A 27,783-nucleotide genomic window follows, 5' to 3' on the forward strand; every position below is an offset into this window, starting at 1 on the left:
TGTGTATGCCTTGCCGCAGGGTAATCAGCTCAGCCACACCAAATTCTGTAAGTATGATGAGACTCAGCATTTTCCTGAGTCTCTGCAGAGTGAATCAACCAGAGGTTGCAGCATGAATCACTTCATTACTGCTCGAGTGTCTTGTGACATCAACACACAGTACAAGTGGATGCAGGAAAGGCTTTTGTTCACCTCAGAGCTATAAAATCTTTACATAGGTGATGTCATCGGGCCAGGTCTTTTCTTCATGTTTTCTCAAGCCAGGATGCTCTGGAAGGAAGTGATATCAATCCTGTCCTGCCAACAGCAATGCAAAGGAGCTAGAATAATCGCTGCCCTTCGTGCTGACCTTTCTTGCGTGAAAAAAAGCAAAATCCTTGTAAACAGTGAATACTGGAATGGATATTTTTAAAGAATTTCTTGTTTTTAACGGAATATATTATATTCATAAATGTTTAAATCTGTCTTCAAATGCCAGTTGGTTGTTTTCTAAGTCCATATTGGCTGGAGAGTGTTGACTTTAAATATTTCATCAAACTTGTCCTGTTAGAATAGAATAGCAGAGTGTCTGCACTGGTATCTTAACATTCTTTGCTGTCCATTAAATTTGAATGATTCTAAAGCATCAGTGAATATCTAAAGATACCTGTATTTTGCTAGCCAGCAGATGAGATTGTTATGAAATATAGCAGTACAAACATGTTACTGGAATAAACTTGCCCTACTCTTCAGTTCTACAAAAGAAATATCTATGAGATCAACATCATGGGTTTTTTCCCGCATGCCTCATCTCCTTCTTGTCCCACAAAAAGAGTGTTATGGCTTCATTCTGAAGTATAACAAACTTTAAAAATCATTAACTCTCTTTTTATAAAAACAAAACAAAAACCAGCAACGAAAAAAATCTGAGCTGAAAATATGAAGATACTGATCTGGAAATAATTTCATATGTAAAACAAGAAAATATCCAGCTGTGCTCTTCCCATAACATTGCCAGGTACTGAATAAAGCTTTGTCTCATCTGCTCTGATCTGAGAACCCTTCAATTTTTAATCCTTTGTAAATAGAAACTTTGTTGTGTTCCTAACAAACCATGTGATCTTGAGTAAAATGTGTAATTCAGTAGTAGTTAACCAATTTGTTTAATGACTTCAAAAAATTTCTGTAGTCAGAGTGTGAAACACTCTGCCTCAGCCTTATGCTGAGGTTTGATGCCAAGCCCTGATTGAATGTTGTTCTGGGCTACAAACCTAATTTACAGCTTTTGTGATGAAAAGACTCATCACCAGAACAGCACAAAAGAAATCCTTGTTAAGTGGTTTGTCTGTTGGTTCTGTCTGGTCTTTCTGTCCAGGGGTGCAGGTGGACCAATTTGCAGCCCTGACTGTCCTCTTGGGAGCTCAATTTTCTCTACTTATTGATTTTTTGGAATGCTGTATAAAAACAAAACAAAAGGAGGGTGGCATGTTGAAGAGAGTAGGTGAGAAGGTAGAGGGTTGCATGAAATGAGTTAGTGTGCAATTTAAAAAATAAGTCATTTTGTCTACTAAAATAACTTGTGTGTATCTTGTTGTTATGACAGAGATTCTGAAAGTGGTTATAAGTTTGGTAATCCTCTTTTCAATTCTTTTTGTGTAGAGCTCCGTGTGTTTCCAGAGAAATTTATTGTTTGTGTCAGTAAACTGGACTTTGATCCAAGTGCTTGGACATGTGAGAATGGTGTATTGGTATGTACAAAACCATTCTATACATTTTTGGGGTTTTTATAGAAGTGAGGTGAATGTTTATATATGTATAGATGTACGTTATTCAAATATTTGTTACTGTCATCTTGGCATCAAAAGGTCACGTTAACAGCTGGGCCAAAGTATTCAAAAAGACATCCTGAAATGAGCCTAAGGCAGGCCAAAATGGAAATTTTGAAAGCTCAGCATTTTCTGAGCTTTATAAGACATACAGAAAAAAACCCAACATGTATTTAGAAAGCAGGGTATGATTTTAGCACCTTGATTTAAGGATCTTTTTCTTCCTTTAAATTATGTCCTTGTGACATTTGACTTTCCAGAATTATAATGTAGCTGCTTGTAATGTCCATGGGTTTCTTGTATGTTTTCTTAGCACTTGTTCTGCACAGCCACTCAAGCGGATCAGTGCTGGCCCTGCTGGGAAAAAAATCCCCCAACATTTATGGAGGAAAAGGCAGTGATGTGTGGTTAAATACCATAAGCAATTCTGCTTGAATATTTCATCCTGAAGGCTTTATCAGGGTCAAAGGCTTCTGAATTTTATGCTGCAGTTAAGTGCTGATTGTCTCAGGAGTGCTAACATGGGCCCAGGTGCTGCTCTGTGGCTCACACTGAGGGTCACAATTACACCCTGAGGTCTGGGTGGATTTTAGGGGTTGATCTTACGTGTATTAAAGTGTATTTGACCCTTGAAAGAGAAGGTTTTCTTTTACTCATTCAACTCTTTTTTTTCTTTTAATAGCAGGCAGGGTGTTCCTATTTATAATGCTAAATGCAGATTTTCTTGTCTCAATTCCTAGCTTGGTACATATCCTTAAATGTCACAGAACCAAGCAAATGTTTTTCGTACTCTCAGAAAAAAATAATCTCTCTGCTCTAGAAGTACTTGGCTATTTTGAAAAGTATTAAGTTTTCAGTGTTGTCTTGAAAACTACTTAATGCCCTAAGTAGAAAATTCTGCATTTTGACTGAGAAATAATTATGGGGTCTTTTTCTTCTTAAGTGACTCTTCTGTGATATCCAATTCCCACATCTGATTTTTTTAATCTTTCCATAAGATGAAAGCTGAGAAGTTTGTCACGTGATTCTGTGTAGGAAGGAGAAGGCAAATTTAAAAATACAATGTTATGGATTCTAGCCTTAATGATTCAAAATCGGATCTTGATCTATGGAAAATCCTTGTTTAAAAAACAAGCTTAAACACTTTGATATTTAAAAACAAAATATCTCTTAGTGGGATTGTAACCCAATCAATAATACAGGCTTGGGAGTTTGCTTTACTTACAGATGCAACACTGGCTGGGATGATCAGTGCAGTGTGTTGGTAGGAGAGGGTAAGAGAAAATTATCCCAAAGCATCTTCCCTGATTTGAAGAACTTGGCAAGATGGGAGCAGACCCTCAGCATATATTTTGGACTATCTGTTTAATTCTTACCACTCTTACTTAAAGGGTCCACTCCAGACTGTTTTGTAGTTCCAGAATTCCTGCAGCATGTTAGTGCCAGATTGGTCATATACTCCAGTTGAGTACTTTGCCAAACTGGGGGAGTGTTTGATTGCCACTGAGAGTTTTGCAAGGTTTTGGCACACCAGAAGAAAGGCAAAGAATTTGCACTTTGTGTGTGTCTGCTTTTCTCGATGCAGTTGAGCAGTGAGTAGGCTGGAATTCTAAACTCTGCCCTACAAAAGACCACCCAGAAGACCTTTCTGTTGATACACTCAGCATATTCTGTCACAGGCTGAAAATGAGGCTGTGTTTTGTTTTCTTCTGTATGTTGTTTGGGTTTGAATAATGCCACGATGTTGGATGCAAGTTCTTTTAAACCTTTAATCAGCTCACACCCTTGGATTTGAGGGCCTCTTTGTGTTTTGTAAAAGCACTTAACTATACATTAATGGAGACTTTGTCACTTTCCTGTGTTGCTGTGGCTGTGATTGACTTAGTCAAGACTTAACGATTATTTATTTAGTTTAACTGTTTTTATGCTGCTTTATGGTCTGGGTCAAGCTTTCATTCCTGAGCTCTGTCAAGACAAATCAGCTCAGTACTCCCCTTTGCCATTACTGGGAACCAGTTTTATGTCAGCCTAGTGCATGTTTTTTCGCTCACCACAACTCTCTTCCCTCACCTGTCTTCAGCTCTTCATTCTTTGCCTTTTCACTGCTTTTTAGGCTATTCTGTGTATCTCTGAAATAGATTGTGCTTAAACCATGAGCTTTAAGGGATGTAGTCAGCTATGAAATGCAATTTTTATGTCCTGCACCTTAGGAAAATTATAATTAGTTTGTTTTTGAGATATTCACAAGCACAAACCTCAGCATCAGTTGTTGGGAGAACCAATTTGAATCCTTCTGTGATGCCCTGTGTAAGACTAAGGTTAGGGTGGATTAGACTCTGTCAAATTAGCTCTAAGCATAAACTAATAAAATATTTGAGAACAGCTCTAAGGAGCGGAGAGAAATAAAATAGGAGAAAATCTATTGATATGTAATTTTCTAGGATGTGTTTATAAATGGGTGTGTCTGTGGTTATATTTAAAACTTGGGCTGCAGGCAGTAATAAGTGTTTTGGAAGAAGGGAAATCTCTATTAAAGAAACAATATAGCAAGTTATTGAAATTGCATCAGCAAATTGGAAGTCTTAAGGAAAAGATGGAAGAATAGGCTGGCTGATTAATGCTAAGTTTAAACATAAAACCATTGTTTCCTGTTTTACCAAACTATGTTTGCAATCTCAAATTTTTTATCTTGAAAAAGAAGACAGTCTTGGGAACATGGCAAAAGAGGAAACCCAGGGAAATATATAAGAGTTCTGGAGAGATTAGTCACCTTTGTCAGTGACAACATTTTCTCAATTATTATTATGTAGAGAGCTAAAATGGAAAATTGGAAATGGGTTATCTGCAGAAACAGTGGAAATGGGTGGAAAGCTTATGAGCATTTGAAAATGTGTGAACAATGGAGTATTCATTGATACCCACATCGGCTTTATTCTAGAATCTATGAGAGGAAGCACTTCTAGGGAAAGCATGAAGGAGGTTAAGCTAAAGATGATATATGAAAGTGGAAATTTGAAATTACCATTTGTGTGAAATCAGAAAAGAAAGTGGTGAGTAGGAGATCCTGTCTTGATTAAAAAGTCTCAGGGTTTCCACTGAGCCTTGTTAACTTACAGAGAATATTATACTAAAATGTTATTTTCCAGCAGAATACTGCTCTTAAAAAATCAAACACAACAAAAAAACCCCTCAAAGGTACACATGAATGGAAAAGTGCTAAAGATATGCCCAATGCTTTTTAAATCCCTAGCAGGGAAATAAAAGCAAACTATATCATCTTCGTCATACGTGTCTGATTTATAAATTGTGTCATTGTAATATACTTCAGGAGAATTAGAGAATTCTTATTCTTAAAACTCTTAAGAGCCCAAGTGACAGGATTTGCTTGGGTTTTGATTGTGCTGGGAAGAGGCTTCTGGTTCTTTGGCTCAAACATGAACACTTAGCTGTAATTAGTAGACTTGTCCCAGTGGAGTGTATGCTGCTGGAATACTGTGTCTGTTGGAAAGTAGAATGAAAACTTCAGATAGCAGTAATTTGTAAAGATTAGTACAAGACTTTATGTGGAATTCAGTTATTTTAAATACTTTAAAGTCTTATTGTTAAGTGATATCAGATTGGGTAGGGGAAGAAGGAAATGCTGTGAAATAGAATTGCACAATTCACACTGTAAGGACTAACTTGGCATGTGTGTGTATATATCTATATAAAATATTACAGTGAAACTGCTGTGCTGGTGGGCTACTACTGAAAAGGTCAGTCCACATCCCCTCTACATCCAGCCACATATTCCTTTCCTTTCTGGTTACAATGGACCAAGTGATTCTTCAGTCAAGAATGAATTAGTTCATTGACTTGATCTAGCAGGAAAGTATTTATTTGTGAAGTTTCTCTGTTTTTCATTGGAGGATTAGTTTTCCATCATGTCAGTTCACTGAACTCATCCTGTACCCACACACTTGCCAATTGTGATACAAAAAAATGTTGCAGGAGCACGCAGCCAGGATTTGGATGAATGGAGCAGAAGCACCCTTTAGGTAGCAGCTGAGAGCTACCTGGGTTTGGAAGTAACATCCACAACACATGATAATGGTACATTTGTTGTAATATTTGTCTTGTTCCTGTTTGTTTAATGTTACTATCCTTTTTTAAATTTTATAAAATATAGTGTTCTGGGATTTTAGATAACAGGCTGGATTCTTTTCAGTCATTATAGGAAACAGAAGAAAAATACTAAGCCATAGTTTGGTAAATATGAAGAGGGTTCTGTACTTCTTTCAAAAAGGCAGAGAGGGCAAACTGCACTAATGAACTTTATCCAAATACCACATTAGTGAAATAAGCAAAGAATTGTTTTGGTGAGCTTAAACTTTTGACACTTCAAGCTTCTGTCACTTTTTTTGCTCGTCCTTCATGTTCTCTTCTCCTCCTGTCTTCACTTCCCTGGGCATTCTTGTCTACAGTGTGTGTCAGTGCTGGCATGTGTGGGGAGCTGGGCTCATTCAGTGATCCCTCTGAAAATAAGGGGTGGTTTTGTTTTGTTTTTTTGGTGTTGTTTGCATGGTTCTCTTTCAGCCAGATCCCTTCAGTGTTGATCCTTGGCAAGACCACATGTTGGGTCCTTTTCGTTGTTGATGGAGCTTTAAATTAGCTTGAATCATTGGGATGCTGTCTCTGAGAAACTACATCTCAGTGTAATGATCCTCAAGTCTTTGACTTGGTCATAAAAAGCAAGCTACAGCAGCTTTACAATATTGCCTTTTGTCCCAGCTGTCTGCCTCTTCTCCTTGGAGATTACCACTTCTGCAGCAGCATTTGCCAAAAGGGCTGTGTGCCTGCATTGTATATCGCAGTCCTGTGGATTCGTGCACACCGAATTTCCCTGGATTTTAGGTTGGTGCACTGAATTGCTGGTGGGAGCAGCTGGGGCATGTGTGTGTGCTTCCTTCTGCCAGCTCTGCAGTGGGGAGGAACCTCCTGCAACAGGGGAGGGAGCAGACCTGAGAGCAGTGATGCTGTGAATTGCCTCGGTGAGATTTGTCTGAACTTGTCGGAGTGTCTTCTTGTAGCTTACAAACTGATTTATTTTCTGCATGGCAAAAGCCTCACTGCTGTCTGCTGTAGTAACTATCCAGAGAAGTGGACAAATGATGAAATGAAAACTGACACAATTATTTCAATTAGTCAAAAGCAGAGAAGGCTTTGGAGACCTTCAGAGAAACCTCTCAGAGCTGGGTAGAGGGGCACTAGGGCTGTAAATGAAAATCATCTGTTGATAAATGCACAGTATTTTTACTGAAAAGAGCAATTGCAGTGCTCATGTGAACTGCTGAGTGAATTAACTGTGTGATCACTGGAAAAAGGCCAAGATATTGCTGCAAGGAACTGATTAAAAATCTTTGTTCTGTAGCATTATTTATCTGAAAGGCAGACAAAGTAATACAGTATATATGGAATGAAATAAAAAGTAATATTTATTGTCATAAAGCCAACAAGTAAGTGGAATACATCTTCAATAAAAGTGTGCTTCATTATGCAAAATCCAGGTGAAGCAGAGCAGAAATTCAGATGGTCCTGTAGCTGCAGTATAAATGATTAAGCTCATAAAATGATTTCCATATGAAGCAATCTTCAAAAAGTAGGGACAAATTGAGTAATCTTTTACTCATTTTGGTAGTTGCTTCTTATATGAGTGCTCCAGTTGATTTAAATCTAACTACTTAGCAGCATTCACAATATCCCATTTGTCAAAGCCTTGTGTTTATTTAAGATATTATCATCTGTCATCATCCTTTCACCTCCCTTGTTTTCCTCTCCCCTCTCACTCTTGCTGTCACAGCTTATGCTGGTGGTTTGTGTGGATTTGATCTGATTTTCTGCTCTTTCCGCTCTGCAGACTTGGAGAGGACAAACACCCCTGGCAGAGGGGCAGAGGGAAGGCTGACAGGGATCATGTTAAAACTGCAGGGAGTTAAAAGCTTTATTTCACTGTGGTGCACCTACAAGATTTTGATGGCACTAGGACTTGAAAAGTTTTAACTTAGTTCAGTTCAGGTTTTAATAATAATTCTTGATATTCCTGTTGAGTAAAGAATATTTGACAGGATTTTTAAAAATTGTTTTGAAGAGCAATCTGTTCCTCAGCCTTCAGCAGAAATCTCTTAGAACTAATAGGAAGTTCATAACTTGATTAAACAGGAAACTGAAATGTATGATGGTAGAGTTCATGGCAGGATCCTTGAACAATTTGCAATTATTTGAAATTATTTGGAGGGACAGATCCCCGGTGTGAGCTCAGAAATCTTGGGGGCTTTCAGGGTGGTGGAGGTGATAGTGGTGTTTGTTTTGGAAACCAAGCTGAAATATTAAATTGTTGAACAGTAATTATTTCCTGAGGTGTGCAGTTATTCTTGTTTTACACATTTTGCTTTTGTATAACTAGTGAAATCAAGACTATTAGTTGTTCAAGATCTCCTCCAGTTGTTGCTGCATATTGTAATTGCATAAAAAGAAAAAAGAGCATAAAATTGATGGGTGGGTTTTTTCCAGATTTTTTTTCCCTGTAAGTATTTAAGTTGTGAGCATCTGAATCACTTTGTTGTGTACATCATGTACTCTAAGGAGTATTCTCATATGTCACATAACCTGTGCTGTATCTGGAAGGGTGAATGCAAAGTTTGCTTCAGTGTTGCTGGTGGGTGATCCTGATGGACATCTGCACTGGTTGACTCTGATACCCAGTTAGATTTGGTGAGCAGATAGAGCATCCTCATGCCAGACTGTGAAAAGCTGTAGTACAGGATTACAGGGGGGCCTGTTTCTGATATTCTCTCATGGTTTGTAAGCTGGAGAAAGGGTCAAGTGTCACATAAAATTGATATTTCTTTATTTTATTAAAAAACTCTTTCAAGTATGAAATATGTGTCTTGCATGCTTGTCCTCTTTCAAAACTGCTGGAGTCAAGAGCCTAAAATTGATGGGAATGGCTAGCTGAAGATGCATGCTTATAAGACATTGGTTTCCTTTAAAAAAGTGAAAATTCACTGTTAATGTGCTTTAAATTTTTCTCCAGAGAGAAGTTATTTCGGTTGAAAAGCTGTTGTCTATTCCTGCATTTCTTATCAGTGGACACTTTCTCTGTAGATAGAATCTGAATCTTGTAGCATCAGTATATAAAATCAGAATGATTAATAGCTCAATTACTTAACATTAATTTTAGCACTTCTTGCCTTCAAGCAAATGCACACAGCCTGTGTCATGTGCTGCTCAGTATGTAAATAAATCGGTTGTTTCAGGAGCACTTCTGCGCCTTTAGAAAGTGTGTGGGGGTATTTGCTCACTGTGTTACAGATAGGTCTGAATTTATAAAAAGGCTCCCCTGCACCTCTAGGTTTTAGGAAAAATCACATTTCATTTGTTCTCTGCCATTTACAGCAGGAATTAATCTATTGTCTCTTCTTTAGCAAGTGCTCAAATGCAAATCTAGAGAGCTCTGAATTTCTTACATTCAGAACAGTCTGGGATTCCTCCTGTATGTGAAATACAGTTAAACTCTGAACCAAATACTTCAAAAAAAGAAGGCATTTGCCTCATAGAAGTCATGAGCTTTAAGCTAATCTGGTGATACCTAGGGGACCTTTGGAATGTTTGTAATTGCCAGGATTTACGTATTGAGTGAGAAACTTGGGTTCACACCTTGTGTTTTAAGAAAGTGGAATGTGTATCATGGGGGCTTGTAATGGGGGCTAATGCTTGGACTAAATAGTACAGACCATAGGGTCTCCTGACAAGCAAAACTTAAGATCTGTGGTGTCAAAATAAAAGGAATTTTGGTGGTAGTTAATGAAGAGTGTACTGATCCAGGAGTTTGATTTTGTTTTCTGTGCCACGTTATGGGAAGGTTGAACAGTTCTGCTTCTCCTAGAGAGATGCAGTTTGCTCTGGTTGTTACATTCTTTTCAAGATTGAAATTGGAGTATTTTTGAAAACCACCGGCATTCCTTAAAAATACCTATTCCAAAAGCAAAACCAGTACTCCAATTTGTAACATGGAATGATCTTTAATGGTTTGTACTGGAATTTACTGACTTTTAGAGCAGGACAGTCAACTTTAAAATCTAGAGCAATATTCCACAAATCCGATCAAGGAACTGTATTTCAGGTTGAGAATAATATCCATTTCTGTACTTGGAAAACTTCTGCAAGTGTTTTATGATGTGGTTGGAGTTCATAAGTAGAACTGCCAGGACCGATGCATCACTACTTTGGAAATGCAAAAAATTTGCATCTTGAAACTGTGGGAAGCTTTTCCTTCATGTGGGTTGGGAGAGGGCAGGAGACGAGACCCAAAGTCCTGTCTCTGTCACTTTTTTATCAGTTAGACTGTAGTATCTGATTCATCCTTCCCTCACAAGCCTCCTCACTTGCTTTAAGGAGCCCTTTTTGTTTATCAGATTGGAAGGAGTCCTGTCTGACCTCTCTGATCTGTCAGTCACCTCTTAGGACACCTCTGAAACCTAAAGGTTATCTTTGATGGTTGAGCTCATGATACAGCTTAGAATGACACTTAGAGAAATCATGCAATTGCAAGCTTACATAAAGCTCCCCTAAATAAGCGTTTTTCTGTCTTATTCATTTCACTAATTTTAGTTTTATTGTGTGTGCCTGGGATAATACTTTAGTTCATGGCTTTGTCTATATTAATATCTTTATAGTCCACTCCCATTTGCCACTGTGGTATAAAAATTGATTTCTTGAACCCATTGATGTATTTTGATGAGCCACATTGATAAGTGCATCGTATAAACTGTGGTTTTTATTATGGTGTTGGTAGGGTTTTTTGTTAACCAGACATGAAATGCAGTTATCCTTTAGTGTTACTTTATTGGTGCATAAGCTTGTGGCACTGAGTAAGAGACAACTACAAAGTGTGACACCAGAGAGGCAGGAAAGGGAGACAGCAGTGTTCACTTTGGAAACTTCTCTTTCAACCCAGTACTGGACTGGAAAAAAAAAAAAAAAAGAGTTATTTGTATGAGTATGTTGTCATGCTGAAAAGGCCAAAGCTTTCACTCTTCTTTGGGGTAATGAGTTGCAAGGGTTCCTCACAAGTGCCCATCCATGGGCAGTTCTTTAACAGATCTTTAATGCTGTGTTGCCGAATTCAGCTGTCCTGGAGAGAGCTGGAGATGGCAGCAACCACTTTTACATTTTTGAGGGCTTCTTTTTCAACCTGAGTGAGTAGTAAGTTGAGTAAGATATCAAAAAAACCCCCAAATTCTATACCTAACAGTCGTGTTTCTCTGCAGGTTTTGATAGAGGTTTTTCTTGCCCCAGACATCTCTTTGGATAAGTATTAAGGATCTTAACTAAGGTTCTTAACATCAGGTTTGGGGAGTATCATGAGCAGGTAGGCTGGTAAGACTTTGTGAGCTTCACTTCTGCAGGCCCTTCTCTGCCGTTTTAGTGACAAAAAGGACTGAGCTTACCCTGGGATTTTAAGAGCACATATTTCTAATAGAACTTGGCAGTTCAAGGGCTAGAGAAGCATTTTAATCTTTTGTGCCCACCCAGTCTCTATACAAATGTAAATATGTCTGTCTTTAACAATTTGCCAAGAAATGTGGTTTTAATTTGTTAGCAGCAATCCCACTCCCTGCAGCTCTTTCAGAGTCGAGTCACAAGTCTGGCGGTGCTTTGACGTTTTCCTCTGTCATGGTGTCATTGTTTATATGATGTCTGCTTCTGCTGTCCTCCCTTTTATGCCTGGAATATTTTTCTTTAATTATTTCACTGCCTAAAAGGAATTTGGGATTACTAGACAGGATGAGAGCGGATTAGCTTTTTTTCTTTCTTTAACAAGTCCTGAAGTTCCCATAGGAAATAAATAGTATTCCCAAAACAGACAGTGTGTTTTATTTTTCTTTTAATTAACTAAAATTATTAAGTCTAATAAAGAAAATAAAGGAAGTATCACCAATAATGGCTGTGTGTCTTAGTAGTATATGGAGTGCCCATTGTTGTTATTTATGACTCTCTCTGCCTTCTATTGTGGACTTATTCCAGCCTTAGGGAGTTTACATCACTCCTAATAGCAAAAGGCTCTCTGGTTCCCACAGAGTCTTTCAAAGACTGACTCATATGCCTTATGTTAATTGTTCAGCTCTCAAAATACAGCACTTACAGGGTGTGGTTCCGAGGGGAAAATCTACTGTACTTAGAGGGCATGTTCAGAAGTGTTTCACATATAAATCATTTCGATTTTTACTTTTTTTGATGCCTTAACCCTTTCTGTCACCGCTTTATGTGATAAGTTTTTTGAAAGCAAAACAAAAGGTTGATGACAGCGCAGTGAGCAATGTGTTAGCCCTGCAACTTGGGAACATTAACTCCAGCCTGACTCGACTCAAAAGTGACGACTTGGTCATCCTTGCCTCTCTGCAGGGTCTGCTCCTCACACCCTGGCAGGACCACACCGATCCTGCAGGTTCGTGATCAGTTAGAGCTGAGCTTTATTGCTTATCTGCAGCAGTGATTTCGTGTGGACAGGAACTATCCCCAGTCCTCCCCTGGATTTTGTACCAGGGGCTACTTTCCATGCATTGTTCGCCCCAGCAACAAAAATTGCCATAGTGGGCTGCTGATCCTGGCCTGGTCGGTTGGGGAGTGAAGAACGTTTAACAGAATTAACCTTACCCGTTTCCACCCAGCAGGAACTCAAATGGGCTCCTGCTCTCTGGCCAAGTATGAGTGCTCTCCAGCTGCTTTGATGCAGAATGATTGTGCAAGATCCTTCAGCCTCTAAGTTGTGTGACTGTTGCTGGAAATCAAAATAGTTTCCACAGACTTCGCCTTCTCTGCCTTCTTTTAAAATTAGCAGAACGCTTGAGTATCTTAATAGTATTCCTGTCTTTAATAGCTTCCAAAGTATGAAAATATATTTAGTCAAATTAGGGGAATCTACCTCCAACAAGAATAGAAGCAGCAATTAATCCTTCAGATTAAACTAGTTCAGCTTGATTTCTGAGGCTGAGATCACATTGCATGTATGCTCCATGTGTTTTCTGCCTGCTGTAAATACACTCGTTGCACCATGAGTGGACAGAACTTCATTTATTGCTCAATGCACACATTTGTGTACCTTGTCTCTGAAAGGAAGGCTCAGAACAGGCGTAGTTTTTTTTTAAGTGCCAAAATGGCTTTACTTCTTTGCTTGACTGTGCTCCTTCTGCTGGCAAAACAGGAAGCTGTTTGCACTGGCTATTTCTTCTGGAAAGAGCATGGAGGTCTCTCCTGCCCTCTCCTTTAAAACAGAAGTAAAAATGGGCAGGGCGTAATCTCCCCTAGGTAACAGGTACCCAAGGGATATTCCAGGCAGGGGTCATGTACAAGCTTTGGCCTTGTGCCTCTGCTGGCTTTCTCTGTGTCCCTCAGTTCTTCCACACCATCTGGTTCCAGTGCCCTCACTTCACCAAGGAATGGGCTAAATCAGCACTCCCTGTATTTGGGGAGCCCCTGTCAGAGGCTGCATCATGGAGGCTGATGGAGAAAATTGCTCTTAAAGGCAAAGAGATGCACAAAGCCTCTTCTCTTCTTGACTTTACCGCTTCTTTTTCCTCCATAGCCTCAGAGAATGCTTTTTTGGAGTATGTGGTAGTTAATAGTGAAATCAGCAAATGGCCCTTCTCTGATTGAGATTGTTTCATTGTGAAAGGAAGTGCTCACAGCTTGAAGAAAAAGAGCATTTTCCTTCCCTCCCGCTCGCCCCAACCTCGTATTATATAAAAGGATGGTGCTGCTGTTAGCTGAGACCAGAAAGAATTCCCCTGTTGTCCTGTAGTAGCCAACCACTACAAGCTGCGAGTGTTTAAATGTTAGAATTAAAAGTTTTAACCCTTGCCTTGTTCAGTGAGCAAATAACACTGTGCATGTTTTTTTGTAAGTATGGAAAATTATGGGAATTCCTCTGAGAATAAGTGTATAGACCACTGCGCCAGTCAGTCTCTTCAGAAAAAAAACTGACAAGCATGCTCCTGTCTGCAAGAGAGATTCCTGGCATTTGTCACAGTTTGAGCCACAAAGATGTCAAATATTTGCCAACAGTTTCCTCAGATGGTTTGGAAAGCTACATCCTTTACATTGCTGTCTTGTTTGTTTGTGGTGTATTTTAGCATACAAAATATGTTGGTTGGGAGTCAAGGGGAGGGAACTGACTAGACTCCCGAATATTAAAAGATTAAAAATAATTGTTTCTCTTAGACTGCTCAGATCAAAATAATAAAGAACAGCTGTAAATCTCAGTATTAGAAATGGAGTTTTCTGTTGAATAATCATAGCTTGATGTGTCATGTTTTAAACCTGTATTTTCTTTTGGAGCAGAAAGAAGAACTTTCCAATGGGACATCTGAGTATTTTACTGAATCTGCTGAGAACAAGAAGCATGAGATTAGTCTGAGTGACCAACTAAAGCAAGACATCCTGAAAAAAATGTATGCCACTGTTCTATTCTTTCTTTATTAGACTATAATTTTCTAAGATTTTGAATCTATAATTGATAAAATTTGGTTTGGTGGACTCTATCTTATGTAATAAAATTTTAAATAATATAAACTACTTTACAAAAGATTGTTGTAAATTACTAAGAGATTACAGCTTTAGTGTGGATAAGCACAGAAAATGATTGGTGGTGTTTTTTACGACATGGAGAAAGCTATTACAACCCACATAGATATCACACATAGCATTAGGCAGAGTCAAAACAGGCTGTTTTTCCTTGAATGAAGCTCTGAGCCAAAATAAATACTTGATGCTTGAATCTGGTTAAAAACACTTCACAAATGTATTCTTTATTCATTTTGAGAATCTGGATTACTGGTCAATTAAAGAATGTCCCTGGTGCATTGGATGGCGAGGGTGAGCTGGTCAGCTGAACATGTCACTGCTCCTCCGCAGTACCAGGATGCCATCTGGACTTGTGTGAGCTGCCAGCAGCCCCAAATCACCTGTGAAATCAAGGATTTGCTGTGAACCCTGGCAGCTTTTCTTTTTAACCATGTTGTCTCATCTGTGTTGTCTTTAGCAATGAGATTAGCTTTGGAGGTGTGCCAGCTCTACCTGTTTTGGATGAGCCCTCTTTGTGAAGAGTTAGATATGCTGACCTGGGAACTGCTCAGCAGCAGCTGAGCACCAAAAGGTGCTCTCAGCTTGGGCTGTCTGTAGTAATGTGTTTAGACTCAAAGTTCAGCTTCAGCACTTGAGCATAAAGTTCATCTTATGGGCTGTGTGAAATCCAGATCCATAGGTAAGGCACTGCTGAGGAGTGTTTATGTACTGACACTCATCAGGTCCCTTGTGATCCCATTTTCCTGTATAATTCCTTTTAGAATATCATCTACTTGCATTACCTAAGTCCTTGCCAGATGAATGGGCTTGATACTAGATGAGTGGTGGTTAACTTTAAAGTAATGCTTTGAAACATCCTGGGAAAAATTCCAGAGGAACATTCTAAAACAGAGATTAGGAGCTCTCACACAGAGACGCATTCGCTGCCCCTCCCCGCCTGCCCCCTCTGTCCTGTAGATATGCATTATGCATGTGGGTATATGGGAATGGTTTGCAATCATTTAGGCACTTAGGAAATGCTATTTTATCTAGCCAGTTCAGAAAGGAATTCAATACACTTCTGCTGTGTTGACCTTTAACATCTGTAATGAATCCGGTTCTGCCTCTTGGAAAAGAGTGTGAACTCACTCCTTCATGGCTTAGTCATTAATAAATAGGGTTCTCCCTAGTGCAGTGGAAAATCAGATTGATAGTACTTGGTATTATCCACACTAGACAAACATTGCTGCTTTTCAAGGTGATATACAGGAATTTTTTCCATGTTCAGAAAGAGGATGGCCGAAGTGGTGTTTCAGAGTTGGAAAAATGGTGGATCGAGGCAGTAAAGATTATTTTTTAATTTAAAAAACAAAATTCCTTTTTATTGCAGTGTAAAAAGGACAAAACCAAAGAGAAGTAGTGCAAGCAAACCTCAAATCAGCAAGGACTCCAAGAAAGTGTATCTTGGCTCGGCAGACTCCCAGTCAGAGAACAGAAAGAACGACTGTCAGACTTCTCTCAGTGCTCGGTCTGATGTGAAACGTAGGAGTCCAGGCCTGCTGAAGGACTGCACAAACACAGCTGAGAGCAGCTTGGAGCTTCCTGTTGTAGAGCAGAGAAATGATGTTAATCAGAGACAGCCAGATGATGTTCGCAGCCAGCAAAAACCTCACTCTCTGGAGTGGTTGAAGGCGAGTCTTCTGAGTGAGAACCCTCCCTGCAGCTCTGAGTCAGCACTGCTGGGTCCAAAACAAAATCAAAGAGTGGCCAAAACACAGGCTCAGCTAAAGACCTGTGGTTCAGAGGAGAAGTCAGAGCATTTCACAAAAGTGTCCTCTGAAAGGACTCCTTTAACTTCTATCAATGCAGAAGTGAGTAAGTGGGATGATAATTGTTTGGGTCCATTCCTGGAGGAGAAGACACCCCTTAATTCCAGTTTGTTTTCAAAGCAAGACATGACAAAGACTGTGGCTGACAAGAAATCATTGACTTTGAGCAAAAGCCCCTCCTGGTCTTTTTCTGTGAGCGATAGTGGAGTGCAGACAAGCCAAAATGAGCCAAGCACAGCCACTGAGGAGTTGTCTGCAGTGCCAACTTCGTGTCTAGGACTGCACTCCGTGTCTTCAGAGAAGCTTTCCCAAAAAAGAAAAAAAGACGTGGAAAATGGTCTGGGGAAGTTAAAACTGCGAAGGCTTAAGAAGTCAAAATCCGAAATACTGCCTTGATAGTGTGGGTGGTCAGCCAAGTTTGTGCGAAAGCAAAGAGTAGAAAGCAATTTAAAATGATGGAAAATTATAAAAAGGTGAAATCAAAATTAGAGAACACATTTTAAGAAAATTTAGTTAACTAAGGATCTTAGTCATTTGGAACTGTAATCAAGATAATCCTTTTAAGTCTTCAGGAGTTTGACATGATTATTGCACAAATCAGCATCATATTTATAGAAAGAAAAATCTCTTATAAAATAATATTAACTAAGCAAAAATTTAGATTTATATATATTTAGTGCTATTAAAAAGTCGTATCAGCTGGTGACAGCAAAAGTTAAAACCCCTTGTGTGATCTGTTAGCAGCTGCAGTTATTTGGTATCTTGCTGGTTTTTATTTTAGTAAAATTTATCCTTTCTCTGATTAGAAAGTTCATGGTTTATTCACATGATCTTTGCAACAATAAAGCAAACTCAAGTTATTTCAAAGAAGTCTTAAATAGCTGATAATTTGAGGCCCACCTTTTCAGAGAAATTTCAAAATAACTATCATTTCTGCTTGTGTAGTTTTGATATGAACATTTATTTCTAGCCCATGTTGTGGATACAAGTCATCATGCATTCACTGTTGGGGAAAATGAAGGTTGTTTTTTTTATATATTTGGACTGATATATTTACACCTGGATGTGCAAACTTTGCTGTTGGGGGAAGTTTGTATATAAACATATGTACACATCTTCATGCATACGTGTTTCAAAATCAGGCCTTGCTTGTGTGCGTGCATCACACTCCTTTTGATGTGTTAGTGATACCCCAGTTAATTCTTATTTTGAGATAATTTTTAATTTCACAGGGCTTTTTCATACTGCTTTTTAAATTTGTATGCTAATGAGCTAATGAGATGTACCTTTTCTATTTCATGCTTATGTTTTTTAAATGTGTAAAATAAATTTATAAGCCCATTTGCTTTCATCATTCTTAAGATCAGTGTGACCACAGTGCCCTGGCAGCCAGGATGACCACCCATGTCCTGAGATGCACCAGGCCCTGCATAGCTAGCCAGGCAAGGGAGGGGATTGTCCTGCTCTGCTCTGACCTCTCCTCAAGTCCTGGGGGCTGTTTTGGCTACTACAATATGAAAAAAGATAAAATGGTGTTAGGGTGTCCAAAGGAGGGCAGGAGGATGGTGAAGGCTCTTGAGGAGAACCCATATGAGGAGCAGCTGAGGTCGCTTGGAGAAGAGGAAAACTGAGGAGAGGCCTCAGTGTGGTCTACAACTCCCTTGTGAGGAGAACAGGAGGGGCAGACATTGGTCTCTGTCCTGTTGTGACCAGTGACAGGACCTGAGGGAATGGCCTGAAATTGTGTTGGATATCAGGAAAAGGTTTTTCACCCAGGGGGTGGTTGGGCACTGAAACAGGATCCCCAGGACAGCAGTCACAGCACCAAGCCTGACAGAGTTCAAGAAGCGTTTGGACAGTGCACAGGCACATGGTGTGACTCTTAGGAATGGTGCTGTGCAGGGCTGGGAGTTGGACTTAATGATCCTGATGTGTTCCTTTCAACTCAGCATATTCTGTGATTATGATTTTATGTGAAGCAATTGAGAAAAATCTCAGTAACATTTACTTACGACTGTGGGTATCTCATTGAGGTTAAGGAGATGATTCACATCCATGAACATTAGAGTTGGTGGTGTAACCCAGGTCCTGATGAGAATAAGCAGCTCAGCAGCTGACAGCAAGACTGTTTGTAAGCTGATTGTACAGCTTCCTCCTGCTGGAAATAATTTCTGCACTTGCTGCAAACGAAAAGGATTCTGCATGTATCTGGAGGACATGTTCTCTTTTTTCTTTCAGCTGTTTGGATGATGTTTCTCAGTGCTGTGCAGTCAGGTTACTAACCCTTACCCAGCTCCAGGCTCTGCTGAAAGGTCTTTTCCTGTACCACCAAAACCAAGGCTGCAAAGAACCTGGCTTGGAGGAAGAAGAGCCTGAGGTATGTTTACTGTTGTCTTTTTTATACACTGGAGATACTGGGCCAGGAAGGGAGTAAAAAGCACCTTTTTGATGGACTTGAAAGATGTATAGGGATATTTAATGAAGTATTTAACAGAAAAATGAGAATAGTTAGAATAATTTGATAGTTTATATTAATGTCTTAATATAGATAACTGAAGTGTCAGAAACCAGAGGGCAACCACATATAGTTTTTATCATCCCATACTGTTGTTTTATATATGTGTGTGTATATATATATATTTTAACCTTGCAATTACGACTTAGTTTTAATCTTAACTGAATAACATACCTGCCTGCACTCTTACAAATGAATGTCATACATTTCTAGGGGGCTTGGGCAGATTAAAAGATTGTCTATGTAGCTAAGAACACTCAATTTTTCCTTTAGGGTATTTTGGTATGTTACTTAAAATACACTAAAAATGTTACCTTAAATAAATACCTTTAAAATACCTTAAACATGTTACTTTTCCATCTCCTCTCTGATGCCTGGAACATCCTTTCAAAGCAGTGATTGTGCAACAGTGAGAGACGTAAGGTGATTGAAGGTCTTAGAGCCTGGAGTGTCAGAAGAAAGGCAGGTGGATTCCTCACAAGTACACAGTGGCATCATTCCTTCTGTCCTTACTGTCTTGAGAGGTGCTAGGCTCTTTGGGACTGTGTGGTTTTGAGCTTTGTTAGTGTCAATAGTTGTGTCTTGAATCCTCTCAGAAATGCAACTATTCAGGGAAAAATCTTTGGATTTATGGTTATTTCTGGATTTTAGACAGTGTTGCTGATCAAACCTGTGCTTTCTTGTGTCTGTGCAGCAGGACTTTGATACCAGCTTCCCTTTTGCAGACGTGGTGGTGCTTTGGGGGATGCTGGGACACCTGGGCTCTGTCCATGTCTCTCTTCTCTCCCTGCTTCAAGCCCAGAGTCCTCTTCTCAGACTTTGTGTTTTTATCACCCATCCACCTGCACCCTGAGGACTGGAAGAGGTGTGGTCTGACATGCTCTTGAACCACAAATCTTATTTCCTAAATCAAGTTTAGGGGGAAAAAAAGGAACTGGAAACTGAGCTGAAGTCAAATTAGCAGTTTGCAAGTCTTGGCTTTCTATTACAAATTGCTTCTGTGCAGCATTGGCATATATTTCTTTAAAAGTAATGAATATTTAAGGTTCTGTTCTCTTCTGAAACTAACATTGAAGCACAGAAACAATGTCTTTGGTTCATTTTTTTATCCTAAACCAGCCAGCTTTGGTGGGTTATTATTTTTAATGAATCATCTGGTTCATTTGGTCTGTGCTGTTTGCTGATAACGAACAGTCCTTTCCTAGTGGAACACATTCTAATGTGTGCTGATGATGGTTGCCATTATTCTTTACATCAAAGCAGTTAAAATATTTGTTTAGTGGACTTTTATGGTTAAACATATATCAAAGGCTAGACCAGCCTTTTACATACCATTTATAAAGAGGAAGCAGCTTATGTAAAATCTTCCTTGCCCAGTGTTGGTTGGTAGGAAGGTTTTATGTATCCCAAGATCTTGTGGGTGCTAAACTTTGTGCTGGTTCTGGTGTTACCTGCCAGGTGAGCACCCAAACTTCCCTTCCTACAGAAGGTTTTGACCAAGTGAGGTGTTAAGTAGCTTCCAAAGGTGTTTATTTGGTCAGTGTGAACTTCCTTCCATCTCACTGCTCAGCATGTGGATTGTGTTGGCTGAATTGTAATTGACCTTTTGCATCATCATCTCATTGGCTTTTGACTGGAAAATGGTTTCTTTCTAAAGAAAAAAAAATGGAGGAAATATTTTTCTGTTTGCAGCTGGAATAAGAAAGATGTGAAATACAGACTCTCCCAGATTGCATGTTATGAGTAGTTATCTTGTTGGCTTTATCAGTACCCAGTGAAAGGTTTTGTTCTGTATTCAAATGGACTGCAGCAAACAGAGGCAATAACACTGAGCTTTTTTGCCAGCAGTGGGAAGTGTGGGTTGGCCTCAGAAATTAGCTTTAATAAAAGGCACTCCTCACTTCTTTGCTTTGTGCTTTTCTCTCCTTTTAATAAACATTCACTCGCTTCCAGTAAGCCGTGTGAAGGAGAAGATGTGGGCTGAGGGAAGGGCTGTGCACGGAGCCTTTCATCAGAGGGATATCAAAGCGCTTGGCAGCTCAACCTGGAGGGAGCTGAAAGTGCTTATTCTGACAGCTGGGGCAGCACTGAGGGAAGCAGTGTCTCCAAGGTAAAGCAAGCTGCTTAAGGAGCAGCAAATTCTTTCATCAATACACGCAAGTCCTTTTGTCCACTGTTTTCCCCCAGATAATTCAAATAGAATCTGTTAGTGCATGACCTTGTCCTTTCCATGGTAGCAATAAAGTGACATTTTTAGGTGGGGGATTGTTACTTGTTTGATATTGTCTTATGCTGGGAAATCCTAAAAGTTGCAGAAATGATAGAGTGTCACAAGGCATTTAATCTGTAACGTGGAAATTGTCTGGGAAATTAGCCACAACTGTCCTACCTTCTTTACCATCCATTTATTATTCCAGAGCTGGGAATCTGTTCCTGTGAGAGCTGACAGCACGACTTTTGTGAATGAGAATTTCAGCGGTTTGCTCCCATTCTGTCCAAGTTAAATCCTTTAGTTCAGTAGTAGGAATTGGTACTCTAGCTCCATAACTGCCTTACTTGCTGGCATAATAATTATATTTTTCATTTATGCATCAGATCTTTAAAGAAGAGTGTCTAGAGCTCTAATTCTAGAGCTGGGCATGCCTCTTTTTAATATCAATATGATCTCATTGTTCCAGAATGAAAGGAATAGAGATTTATTTCTCCACCCTGTAGAGAAACTGGTTGAAACAATTTGCACATCACAGAAGGCGCTCTCTGGCAGATCTGGGCTGGGACTCCAGTCTGACGCCGTCTGATCCCGCATGGCTCTGCTGCTGCCCCAGTGCCAGGGAAGCAGCTGCTGAACCACACAGAGCCTGCACCTCTCTCCTCCTCTTTCCTCCTCCTCCTCCTCCCCGCCAGAAACTGGAATTAATCCCTGCACAGCTATTTTAATGGGTATTCCTTCTTTTGGGAGCAATCGCTAAACTCTGTGTGCACTGGTAAACAGTAACTATGATGGCCACTGCTGTCAATGCTGAAAAAAGAGGAAGCCAAAAAAATTGTTAAATATACTCAAATATTCTTGCTTCTGTTAGAAGGGAGGGGGAGGTTACACAATCACTTCCATCTTCTGGGGAGGAAAAGGCTGAATTTGGTACTTCCCTTGTCAGAACTTCTCATCTTTGCAGGCACTCCTATAAACCATGAAGGCTCTGCCTTGTGACTCCGCAGATGGCAGGGCAGCACCCTGGGCTTGGGATAGTTGGGAGGCAGGGCTGGATTCGACCTGAGGCCTGACAGATAAGGAGCAGAATCTGGCAGTCTTCAAGGAGCAACAGGGAGCATAACCTTATGCAGTTTAGCTTGGCAGGGAGCTGATTAACTCCTTAACTCTTGCTGTGCAGGTGTGCCAGCCAGTGTGAGAACAGGTGTGTCTGTGCAAGGGAAAGTGGTTTCATCAGGACATGGCTGGAGATGCAGGTTGCACGTTTGGGCCCCAGCCTGGTTCACATTCCTGGCCTGAGGGGCTTCAGCTCCCGGTGCTCGCCAGCTGCCCTTGGGTCCTGTCAGCAGAGCAGAAGGAGCATTCCCAAGGCTGCCATTCCCAGTGACATGAATCTATTGGTGTGAAGGCTGATGTAACCTGCACCATCAGCACCTTTCCCAGGTACCTCCACGTAACATGGGCTCTTTCCATGCGGAGGTGCAGAGCTTTGATGTGGCTGTGTTCAGCTCAGGTTGAACCAAACCCAGATTTGGCAGGTTCAATTAGCTGTAGGTAGAGCGAAGGCTGCTCAGAGTGCTAAGGGGAGCATTTGATTTGATTTGATTCAATTTGATTTGATTTTTACTTTAAAGCTCCTATGCTTAATTGGCAACTCAGGAAGAACACTTTTCATTTCTTAAATGAAGAAGGATCCAAAGAACAAACACATGCTAACAGCAGGAAACTTCTGACCAAACAGAATGTATCTTAGCCCTGAGTAGTGAAAGTGTGAACTGGCAAAGTATGATTTCCACAAAAATAAATGTGCCTTGTTGGTACTCTAAGGGGGAAGCCCTAAACTTCATGTTTCTATTTATTTTCATGGCAACAGAAAGCACTTCACAGACCAGCCCCCAGCCTGGCGGTGGATCTGGGCTTTGGAGGACTGTTTTTGTGTTACAGTTACCTGTGTGAGTTTTGGAGCTACCACTGAGATAGGAGGATTAATTAAAAATACCATTATGGCAATTGCACAGAATTGTCTTCCTGCCCCCTGTACAAATTGCACAATTCTAATTTTCTGATATTGTGAGGTGGCAACAAAATGAGGAAAAGCCATGGGGAAATGGGGTAAAGCAGGGTGTGCGTGGAGGAGCTCTGCAGTAACAAAACCTCTGCGTGGTCCATATAGCACTTCAGAGCACAGGAAGGGCAGGAAGTAAATAACTAACTCTGGGCACAGAGCTTTTGACACATTTTGAAGCTTGAGGAACCCAGGTTTTGCTTTCACTGAGTCTTCAGAGACCTAAACATCTTTATCACTAAATGTACACATTGTTAAATGATCAAGTCAGTCTGAAACCAGAAATTGTCTCAGTAGGTTTTGAAGAAGCCTGACAAACATGTTCCCAGAAATAGCAAAAGCTGTATTTTTCAAAAAGTATTGGGTTTTTGCTTAATAGGAGGCAGACTCTTACAAATCCCTACAAATTCATGTATGTTTGAGCCTGGTGGAAGACGTGGTTGGTATCTATCATTGAATTTGAGACCCCAGTGAAGAGCAGACAGCAGGAAGATGGTTAATTCAACATTAAAAGTATGGGAAAGCAGTCAGGGAAGAGCCTGGGTTTGCCCTTTGGAGGCAGGTGGAAGATTCTATTATCTTTAAGTGGCTTTTCTGGACATGACGTGTTTGCTTTATTGCAGATTTCGAAGTCAGGGAACAAAGGGAAATAAATACTCAAGGGATTTGTTTGATGAGGAATTATTAAAGTGGTCAGCTGAAGCTAATCTTGTTGACTTCCCTTTAGGAGGCAGTAAACGAAAGAGGCTCCAGTACTTGCACTGTGTGGTGTGAGTGTGAAGAGTAAAAGCAGCACCCAGCCAAAGTAGTGTAACCTCGATGGAAATCTTCTGAAATAAAAAATAACACTGTTTAGATTTTATCCTTTTTTTTTAGACAGCTGTAAAAAAGCACAGAAGAAAGTATTTCTCACTCTCAGGTTTTGTAAGCGTTCAGCGTATTCATATCACAGCAATCTGTATATAAAATATTTATTTACTACAAACAAATACAGATGCAAAGGCCCAACCTTGCAGCAGGTTGGTTTAACTATTTTTCAATGAACTTGTTACAGAGTTAATCGTTCCTTCAGCTTTGCAGTAGCCTCTTACCAGAACAACTTTGCAGCTTCATCAGAACATGGTAAAACCAGAGCAGACCCTGAGGCAGCCAGCCACCCCTGCCCTGAGGTGGGAGGGGCAGCAGCAGTTCAGCATTCAACGCCGTCGTGTTGAATACTTTTAGAGTTTATTTTCTGCTTTACAAAGCGCTTTTTGCCCATTAGAAATCAGCATCATCTATGGATTCCTTCCCATCCAGGTCAGCACTTTGGATCTCGCCTAGCTACTCAGAGTGGGTTGCTATCTGGGGGTAGCTCATTGGCCCGTGCAGGGTAAACTCGTTGCACAACTGCAGTCACACCATCCTCTCTCTCTGAGGAGCACATGGAGGGCCATGGGCCAAGCGGCAGTGAGAACCAGGGACATGCTGCTCTCAAACCTCTTCAATGCCATTCGGAGCCAGAGGGGAACGTGTAGTCATCTAACAAAAAACTGACTCCACCAAAGGCAGGGGCAGGGCTTGGAAACCTCCAGCAGCACCTGCCCCTGCTTTTGCACAACTGACTGGCCGGGAGTGCCTCCAAGCTCAATAATCTCCACGCTCTTTTATGTTTTCATACAAAAAATTTAATAAATATTACTTTTCAAGATTTATTGCCAGGAACAACACATCAAAGATGCATTTTCATATAACACTAATATCACAATACAAGGTATCTTCATGATCTCAGTGGTTAACCACCGAGATGACTATGTTTATAAGCCTTTTGATCTTAAACATCGTAATAGCACTTTGATTTCCTCACTTGTTAAGGCGGGCAGTGTAATCTATGGCAAACCTACACAGTGATCTTACTGGACATTCTACTGTTCAAGTATTCAACAACTAGCTTATTAGAATACTCCCTAAATGCAGTAGATTACAAAAAAAGTCAAATCTACAAGTGGTTCAGTATTACATATTCATGGTGAGAAAAAAATAATTAGAATTTACAAAATAAGATTGCTGTGTTTCCAACTTCACACGCTAATTTGATATTTTTAATTACATGCAACCACTCACATTTCATCTACATAAAGTAATAGCTCAGTTTTGTTCCCTTAAACTGCTTCTTAGCAGATTATCTGCCTGTCACTCGGTTTTCAAGTCTAAAGCAGCAAAAAAAAATTTCTAGTCTAATTTTCTAAACTGCCTCAGTCAGTACTTACAAATAGTCTTAAAGTGATACTATGGAAGGTGTTTCAAACGTTTGACATTGTACAAAAACCAGCATCAAGGCATGAAAGCCCATCCTATTAAAAATAAACTATTTTAGAACACCTCAGTTTTGGCATATAGGCAACATGTAACAAGAAAATAAATTCAAAATAGAGAAGCCACGAGCTTACAATGCTATCAAAAACCTTCAACTCTAAACACATACATATAAATAAAAAGGAATGATATTTTAAGGCTCTTGATTATTAAGTTAATAAATCAAATATACACAGTGATTAATAAAAAAAGAATTATTTACATATCTATACAAACTTCTATTTTTGACACATTTTCCTCTTTAAATTCTTCATTTACCAGCAACTGCTGACAAGTTCCCCCCACCCGCCCCCAACAAAAATACAATAAAAAAATAAATAATAAACTTATTTTTGATAGTTGCTGTGGTTCCGAGCTGCAAAGGCACTTTCAAATACAGAACTAGTTGTACGTCACGATAAAACCAATATACAAAAAACTCAAATTCAATAAATATAAATAAAATGTATTATTCTAAAGAAACTGTATAAATTGGAACATCTGGCAGAAAAAAAAAATTGAACACTAAGGAAGAGTAATAAGGCTATGTAATACCTTATGGAACATTTCCGTGATGGATCAGCTGCAGCTGAATTTACAGGAGGGCACTTTTGACTAGTTTTGCATAGATGTGAAATGCAGCACTTGGTATTCCAGCCAACCACAGCAACTATCATTGCCAGTGTAAGCCAGCTTGTCCAAACTTAAATTAACACAGGGATTCTAAGTAAATAATAGCCTTAGACTCAAATATTACACAACAGTTTAAGAACTACAAGCTCTTGAGTGCCTTTATAATGATACTCAAAGGCCCTGCATGGCAGCACCCCACTGTCTGCTATACGATGTACTCCATCCGATTTAGGCTTTGTGCACTTTCCAAGTCTCTGTTGTCCTGTTTATTTGTCCAGTTTGGGTGTTTTGTAGGGGTGCTGTTGGGGGGCTTTTCATCTCTGTCTACCAGAGTGTAGGCTGGCTGCTTGGCAAATCGGGCCTTCTGCTGGTGCTTGTCCATGTCGTCCTCCTCCACCTCGGAGTTGTGTGTCCTTATTTTGGCGATTTTCGAGTTTTTGTTTTCGTAGTCTTTAATGGGGACAGTATTTGCTCCGTGTTTCTCAATGGGGTTTTTGATCTGGTTCAGCTGCTCCCTCACGTTGTTGGTGGTGTTGTCGTCAGAGGCCGTGTGGGTGTGGCTGCTCTGCTTTCGGCGCTTTCGGATGCACCAGTAAAACACAGTGACCAGGCAACAGATCCAGGCTACTGTTAGCACTGAGCTCAGCAAGGGCACCAGGAAATCTGCAAGAGACAGGAGAGCAGTTAGTCCTGCTGCAGACCAAGGGGGACACTCTGGCCTTTCTACAGAGAAAATGAATCTCAGTTCTTAAGCCTCGTTTCTTCACTTTTTTCTCCACAAGGAGCGTGGCAGGGTAGCAGACTTTTTACCATGTTAGACCACTGGTTTAGAGAACTTTTGGAATGGTTTTTGGAGCTTTTGGAAGGGGCAGCTCACCTGTTTTGTTCTTGGTTGGCCGCCGCTGCACCCTGACTTCGGCGACAGCAGCGATGAGGGTGTTGTTCCCGTCGCGCTTACTGACGAGGTCGATGATCTTATCTGTGATGTCTTTGATGGGGTTTTCATCTTCCCCGATATCTTCTGCAGACTGCAGGAGGAGGCACACAATTACACCAAGCACCACATCAGATGCATGAGGGAACCTCCTATTTATAAACCTTCACAGGCACTGAAGGCTCTTGCTACTTTTAATATATAAAGAAGCAAAACAGAACAAAAGAGCAGAAACTAGCAACTCAGAATTTTTGTCCTCATCCTTAAAAAGACCAAAACACCCCCCAAAAGCAAGAGCGCAACACAGAAATGGTTTAGTCCCCCTATTACAGTTGCCCCCAGATGGCAGCTTTCAGGTATGCACATGTAACCAGAATTCCTTTCCTGTTCTTAAAAGGAATCAGGATGGAAACTAAACCACAAGAAGTGCTGACAGAGCCAGGAATTAAGATTTTTATGAAATCCACATGTTGCACATATATCCAAGCAATTAACTACTAAGACATTTAAAAATATTCCAGGAATACTTACAATAGCAACATGGATTTCATTATTTGCCAAGTGGGAAGGCTCACAGGTAATATAGATGGAATATTCAACAGAAACATTCTTCAGAATATTCAGATTCCTCAATTCACTGCAAACATGCTCTGTGGTAAGGCCCTGAAGGATGGAAAAGAGATGTTGGCTTTTTTAAATACATATGCACACAAACACACAGATACAGGATTTGCTTGGGATTTTTTTTTGCCCTGAAGTAAGGGTTCTCAAGGGAAAAGGCAGTGCAATTCCCTCCAAACTAGCTTTTATTCTTCTCTAGTCACAAAAGCATTTAGGATGGAAGGCTGTATTAATCCCC

The 27,783-nt window shown here is 40.1% G+C and overlaps 2 protein-coding genes across 3 annotated transcripts in view; one reads left to right on the top strand and one right to left on the bottom strand.

Annotated features, from left to right (window-relative positions):
• The window catches only part of SLX4IP (SLX4 interacting protein), a 70,970-nt gene extending 53,395 nt beyond the window's left edge, over positions 1-17,575 (top strand). For both annotated transcript variants that reach the window (XM_085054009.1, XM_085054010.1), the window contains 3 exons: positions 1,639-1,727; positions 14,184-14,293; positions 15,796-17,575. In XM_085054009.1, coding sequence (XP_084910135.1) covers positions 1,639-1,727; positions 14,184-14,293; positions 15,796-16,630 — 1,034 coding nt within the window. In that variant the 3' untranslated portion in view covers positions 16,631-17,575. The remainder of the gene's footprint in view (positions 1-1,638; positions 1,728-14,183; positions 14,294-15,795) is intronic.
• Positions 17,576-23,978: 6,403 nt separating this feature from the next.
• JAG1 (jagged canonical Notch ligand 1) overlaps positions 23,979-27,783 on the bottom strand; it is a 36,137-nt gene continuing 32,332 nt past the window's right edge. The window contains exons 24-26 of the mRNA XM_085054007.1: positions 27,456-27,587; positions 26,868-27,018; positions 23,979-26,653 (exon numbers count right to left, since the gene is read on the bottom strand). Of these exons, the coding sequence (XP_084910133.1) occupies positions 26,196-26,653; positions 26,868-27,018; positions 27,456-27,587 (741 nt within the window). The 3' untranslated portion in view covers positions 23,979-26,195. The remainder of the gene's footprint in view (positions 26,654-26,867; positions 27,019-27,455; positions 27,588-27,783) is intronic.

This window comes from Lichenostomus cassidix, chromosome 3, assembly GCF_008360975.1.
Source record: "Lichenostomus cassidix isolate B80296 chromosome 3, HeHo_3.0, whole genome shotgun sequence".
Lineage (NCBI taxonomy): Eukaryota > Metazoa > Chordata > Aves > Passeriformes > Meliphagidae > Lichenostomus > Lichenostomus cassidix.